The sequence below is a fragment of the Suncus etruscus genome, chromosome 5 (genome assembly GCF_024139225.1).
Source record: "Suncus etruscus isolate mSunEtr1 chromosome 5, mSunEtr1.pri.cur, whole genome shotgun sequence".
NCBI lineage: Eukaryota > Metazoa > Chordata > Mammalia > Eulipotyphla > Soricidae > Suncus > Suncus etruscus.
In genome coordinates this window covers 20823839-20830374 of record NC_064852.1, presented here as the reverse complement: position 1 = coordinate 20830374, position 6536 = coordinate 20823839, and the positions used below count along the sequence as shown (strand labels likewise).

The 6536-nt window shown below is 52.7% G+C and overlaps 1 protein-coding gene across 1 annotated transcript; it reads left to right on the top strand.

Annotated features, from left to right (window-relative positions):
• The first annotated feature begins 4704 nt into the window (after positions 1 to 4704).
• Positions 4705 to 5235, top strand: LOC126009313 (trafficking protein particle complex subunit 2-like). Its single transcript, XM_049773734.1, has one exon. The coding sequence runs from the start codon at positions 4719 to 4721 to the stop codon at positions 5139 to 5141; it is 423 nt and encodes a 140-aa protein (XP_049629691.1). The 5' UTR covers positions 4705 to 4718; the 3' UTR covers positions 5142 to 5235.
• Positions 5236 to 6536: the final 1301 nt, after the last annotated feature.

Here is a 6536-nt window from a genome sequence, read left to right as displayed (position 1 = left end):
GAGGCTCCGCCCCCTTCCGGGAAGAGAGCTGTCCTTCACCGCCAGGCCGACCTCAGGCACTTCCGGCATAAGTCCCGCCCCTGCCGGCCCGGCCTCGCCCTCGCCGCACTCCGCCCCCTCCCGCCCCCGCCCCGACTTTGCCCACCTGACGCTCGCCCCCGGCGTCGCAGGCTTTTTCCCCATCCCCACCCCCGGACTTCTCCCGTTTAGGGACGTGCGGGGTGCGGAGAGTCGGGGTGTCTCCATTAACCCCCGCCCCCACGGAAAAGTGTGAGCAGAGAGCCTCGGAGACCACCTTGGCCCGGCCGGAACCGGCGCGGCGCTGCGCCTCGGCGCAGGCGCGTTAGGATTCCAGCCGTTGACCTCGGGGGCGGGGTAGTGCCGCGTCTACTGCGCCTGCGCAACGGCCCGCCTCCGGCGTTGCTAAGTTACAGCGTTGGCACCCGGAAGCGCTCGCGCTCTAGGTTGGGGCTGGAGTCAGTGGCTCGCTCTGCAGGCCTGTCCGTCCTTTCCGTCGTCCCCTCTGCTCCTTTCTCTCCTCCTTCTTCCTCCTCCCCTGCTTCCTTACTTCCGCTCCCTAACTGTCTCCTATCTCCCTCTGCTCCCCTTTCCTTGCATCTCTTTTTCTTCACTTCCGCCTTCCTTCTTCCCCTACCTCCTTCCCTCCTCTTTCTCCCTCTCCCTCCTCCTCCCCTTCTCTCTTTCTCTCTCTCTCTCCCTCCCTCCCTCCCTCCCCTAAATTCCTTAATCCCTTCTCCCTCCTTCTCCCTTGTCTTCCCTCCTCCCCCTCTCTCCCCCTTCAGTTCTCTGGGCTTCCCCAGTGGGAGTATCCCAGCCTACTCCTCCATTCTTGAATTAAGACAGCAAGCCTGGGGCCGGGAAGGTGGCGCTAGAGGTAAGGTGTCTGCCTTGTAAGCGCTAGCGTAGGACGGACTGCGGTTCGATCCCCCGGTGTCCCATATGGTCCCCCAAGCCAGGGGCGATTTCTGAGTGCATAGCCAAGAGTAACCCCTGAGCGTCAAACGGGTGTGGCCCAAAAACCAAAAAAAAAAAAAAAGACCAAAGACAGCAAGCCTGAAATGTGTCCACCCTCATTTCTCTTAGCCCCTGACTTTTCTCCTAACTAGCAGCACCATCCTGTTGGGGTGAGGGGCAGGTTGCTCAGGAGTTGCTCAGTCCTCTGTGCTCAGGTCACATCTGGCGGATACTTGGGGTGTCCCATGCAAGTCTGCACTTAGCCCACTGAACTCTGCTCCAGTTCCTAAGCCACAATCTTCTGAGAGATCCAGCCCAGGCTTCTGCTGCTGCTCCCCAACCTTCGTTTAAAGTAAGAACCCAAGGGCCAGAGCGATAGCATAGCAGTAGTGCGTTTGCTTTGCACGCATCCAACCCCAGACGGACCCCTGGTTCTATTTCCGGCACCTCATATGGTCCCCTGAACCTGCTAGGAGAGATTTCTGAGCACAGAGCAGGGGTAACCCCTGAGCGCCATCGGGCTGTGACCCAACCCCCCCAAAAAAAGTAAGAACCCTCAAGCCAATGTGGCACCTGCCTTGCACATGGCCAACGGGGGTTCAATCCCCAGAGGGTCCTCCAAGGCCACCAGGACTCATCCCTGAGCACCACTAGATGAGGGCCAAACACCAAAAAAGTAAACAATTGATGCCATGGGCCATAGCACTGAAGGGAGGGCCTTAGCCTTGCATGTGGCTGACCCAAATTCAATCCCTGGCATCCCATATGGTTCCCCTGAGCCTACCAGGCATAATTTCTGAATGTAGAGCGTCACCAGGTGTGGCCCAAATATAAGAACAAAATTGCTGAGGCACACAAGTGCGAGGTAAAGTGGCAGGCCAGGCCTTCCTGGGCTAAGGTGTGCAGCCTCTGCTCTTCTTGCCCTTTTCCAAGGAGAAATGCCGGGATGGGTGGCATCAAAGTTACAAACCATTCGGTTCCATCCCAGGCTCTGTGGAAATGAAATGAATGTAGACCCTGGAGTCTGCAGAGACAGGACGGAACTAGGGCCAGGTCTGTAGCTGGAGCCCAGAGAAGGCCAGACCCACTCACCTGCGCAGGGTGCAGGTGTCACGGGGCATTCAGTGCTCTGTTGCCTGCCTGCCTGTCTGTCTACCTGCAGTGCTGCCAGCCCCACAGGCTGGGCAGATCTGCACTTTGACGTGGCAACTCTGCTAAGCTAACATTTGCCTTTCGGAGTTTCGACACAGTCCGGGTCCACGTGGTGGAGTTCAGCCCTGCACCCACATCTTGCTACTGGTTCCCCTTCTCTGCACCCCACATCAACGTGGCCGACAACCTCCCATGGGTATGTGTGTGTGACAGAATGAAGTCAGGCATGGCAGATCCACGGGCTGAGTCCCTCTCACACTCAGAACTGGCCCACTCTCAGGCCCAACCAGCTTCTAATATGCAGAACCCCTTCCCACAAGTCCTTTGCCAGGTAGTAGATTTGGGGAGGACCCAGGTCAAGAGAGGGGGCCTGCCCAGGAGGGGCTGACTCAGTGCTGCTCCAATGTTGAATCTTTCTGCTGCTTTTGAGGGGATCACATCCAACGGTACCCAGGGCTTACTCCTGGCAGAGTGGGTGCTGGGGCTCGAACTCAGATCAGCTGCATACAGGGCCAGTGTCCTCCCCCACTGTCCTAGGTCTCTGCCTGAGGAGGGGTCTCTCCCACAGTGGCACTGACCTCCCCCTCAAAATAGTGTCACCACCTTCCTGAAACCCTCCAGGCACAGCCCAGCCCTCCTGAGGGAGGCCACTAATACCCACCAGTAGGGCTGAGTGTGATGTGACAGTGGAGCCATTCACCTGGGGGCTGGGTCAACCCTGACTTCTTGAGGAGGGAGGAAGACATGTTTGAACATGTGGGGCCCCGGACAAATAGGCCCTGAGCTCAGTAACAGTCTCTTGAAGCAACTCCTGGTGATGCTCAGGACCAGGTAATTCCCAGCTCCAACTCAGCATCTCCCTTGGAGACATGAGTACCCCTTGAGCTCCCTCCAGAGGTCCTGGAAGGGATGCAGGGGCTGTCCAGCACTGCTTGGGGGAACCATATAGAGTCCCAGGATGGGGCAATGACTTTTGTTTTGTTTTGTTTTTGGGTCACACTCGGCAGCACTCGGGTTACTCCTGGCTCTGCACTCAGAAATCGCTCCTAGCAGGCTCGGGCCCATATGGGATGCCGGGAATCAAACTGTGGTCTATCCTGGGTTTGTTGCATGCAAAGCAACTCCAACTTTTTTAATTCAGCTTTTATTCTTTTGGGCCACACTTGTCTCTGCACTCAGGATTCTCTTCTGCAGGTGCTCAGTGTAACAATATACGGTATCGGGAATAGAATCTGTTGACTGTGCAAGGCCAGCACCCTCCCCACTGTGCTCTTGCTTCGTGGGCTCATGTCCTCACCCACACACTTCCCCCCCACCTTCTCTCCTTCTCTCCTTATTTTTTTCTCTTTTTCTTTTTAGTAAGAAGAAGGGCAAGAGGAAATGAATAGGAGGAGGAGGAGGAGGAGGAAAAAAGAGAGGAGGGGGAGAGAGAAGAAGAGAGGGACAAGGGAGGGAGAGATAAAGGTAAGAAAGAAAGGGAGGGAAGGAGAAAGGAAGACAGGGAGAGGGAGAGAAGGAGAGAGAGATGAAGAAGAGAAGGAGGGAGAGAGAAAAGGGGAGGGAGAGGGAGAGAGGAAGAGGAGAGAGAGATGAGAGGGGAGAGAAAGGAGGAAAGAGAGGTGGAGAGGGAGGAAGAGGGAGAGAGAGGGAGAGAAAGAGCCTCTCCTTTATTTTTACTTACAGCCTTTCAGGGGTACTCCTGGCTCTGCACTTAGAAATTACTGGGGCAGGCTCGTGATCCTATGGGATACTGGAGATCGAACCCAGATTGGCTGCATGCAAGGCAGATGCCCTCTCAGCTATACTATGGCTCCTGCCCCTCCTCTTTTAAGCATCTGTGAAGAAGCTTCAAAGTGGGGCTGGGGAGATGCTGCCTATGCTCTGAGGGGCTCAGGGTTCTGCCCCAGCACCTCCCAGCCCGGCCCTCCCTGTGCTGCTGAGAACAACCCCCCCAACCTCACCCCCCTCCCGCACTGCCAGGCCTGCCCCTGCCACCTGTGACCTGGAGTTTTGTCCACCAGGTGGTGCTGATGAAGGTTCGGGTTCTGGGCAACCACTCTGTTACTCGTAGTGTCCTGTGCCTCCACTGTCCACAGGCCTCCCAGCGCCACAGACATGAGTGTCCACACTTCCTCCCACATCCAGCATGGTTTGGGGCTGCAGAGGGACAGGCCCCCACTGGAGAGAGGTCAGGGACACTTCCAGCCCAGCTGGCAGAGGGCTGCTGGCATAGAGCATACCAGGGCCTCAGGTGGGAGGAACAGACACAGAGCTTCCTGGAAGAAGTGGTGAGGACTGAGGAGGACTGAGGAGAACTCATCAGTGTGGGCACAGGAGTCCAGAGGGCATGTCCTGGAGCACTTGGGGCAAAATATGTCTTACGGTACACCCAGCTGAATGCCCCTGTGAGGATGCAAGCGGAACTGGCAGACCGGGTGCTGGTGCCCCCGTGGGTTCACTCAGACATCCATTTGAAAATCGCCTATGAAGGGCATTGCAACGGAAGTTTACGGGTGCAATTCTCCCCGCCAGGCGCGGATCAAGGGGTCGTGGTGTGCGTGTCTGAAAACAGGAACGCTCCATCAACAACGATGTCTGGAAGCTACTACTTCGTTATTGTTGGCCATCATGACAATCCAATCTTTGAAATGGAATTTTTGCTGCCTGGAAAAGCTGAGTCCAAAGATGACCACCGCCATCTGAACCAATTCATAGCGCATGCTGCACTTGACCTCGTAGATGAAAACATGTGGCTGTCTAACAACATGTACTTGAAGACTGTGGACAAGTTCAACGAGTGGTTTGTCTCAGCCTTCGTTACTGCAGGTCATATGAGATTCATCATGCTGCATGACGTAAGACAGGAAGATGGGATAAAGAACTTCTTTACTGATGTCTATGACTTATACATAAAGTTTGCAATGAATCCATTTTATGAACCCAATTCTCCTATTCGATCCAGCGCATTTGACCGAAAAATTCAGTTTCTTGGGAAGAAACATCTTCTGAGCTGAATGCTGAAACATGCAGAAACAGTGTTACTACAATAGAATATACCTAGAAAATGTGTATATGCTAAGTAACTTAATTAAAAAGCCTAAGAAAATAAGTTTAGTTGTTGTAGCCTAACTTTTGTTTAAACTTAAGTTCCTTCATATTTAAAAAATAACAGGGCAAAGGAGGGGAGATATGGGATATATGCTGGGAACAGGGGTGGAAGGAGGACAACATTGGTGGTGGGAATGCCCCTGATTCAATGTCACTATGTACCTAAAATACTACTGTGAAAGATTTGTAATCCACTTTGCTCAAAATAAAAATTATTAATAAAATTTTTTCAACAACAAAATATATATAACATATCATTGGGACCAGAGCAATGGCGCAGCAGTAGGGCATTTACCTTGCATGCAGCTGGCCCAGGACAGACTGCAGCTTGATCCCCCAGCATCCCATATGGTCTCTCAAACCAGGAACGATTTCTTAGTGCATAAGCAGGAGTAACCCCTGAGCATCATCGGGTATGGCTCAAAAAGAAAAATACTGAAATTAAATAATGCATTATTTCTTAATATTATCTACAGTTTTGTTTGCCTATGAATGTTCTTTACTTAGAACTCTTTGTCAGTAACCTTGAAAAATACCTTACTTTTAAGAACCATACATTTGATACATGTGTAGAATATACGAGACAAAAAGTCCCTCGTTGTACTGGAAAAGTGTGGACACTGATGTAAGAGTAAACGTTCTTTCAAAAGCAAGTACTGGAGTTCATATAATCCATGTTCTTTTCTGCTCAGCTGAAAGCTTATGTTTCAGTCTGAATGATTTGTAAATTCTAATATCCTGGTGTGATATTATTAGATATAATAATGCTGGTGTGAATCCTACCCACCTTTTGGGCCTCTCCTATTAATTTGATTGACTAAATAAAAAAATTGTTTCTGAAAAAAAAAAAGAAAATCGCCTATGAGTCTATTAGCCACGTCCCCTTTGAGGTCCATTCACACATCCCCTATGGAGTCCACCCACATGTCTGCCCCAGCAGGCCTCAGGGTTTATTTTGAGGGCCCTCCCAAGCTGATTTGGGGGACAGGCAGGGGTCTGTCCATGTCTCCAACCTCCAGTGCTAACCAGGGTGCTCAGACCCTGTGGTACCAGGATCAAACCAGCAGGAGGCAGACACCCCCCCATCTGGTATTCCAGGACTACCTCATAGCTCTGAGCGGTGCTGGGGTGTTATATCCACCTGCGGCCCGTGACACGTACTCTGCTCATGAGACCCTGCGCCTACCCAGGAGCGAAGACGGGGGTGGGGGCTTGAGAGAAGCTCCTCTCTCTGAACATCAGCTTCACATCTGTAAAATGGGGGTGGTGATGCGGGGGAGAGGTGTCTCTGAGCAAGGGAT

Coding starts and splice junctions, on each gene's coding strand:
- LOC126009313 (XM_049773734.1), top strand. CDS start 4,719: ATGTCTGGAAGCTACTACTTCGTTATTGTTGGCCATCATGACAATCCA.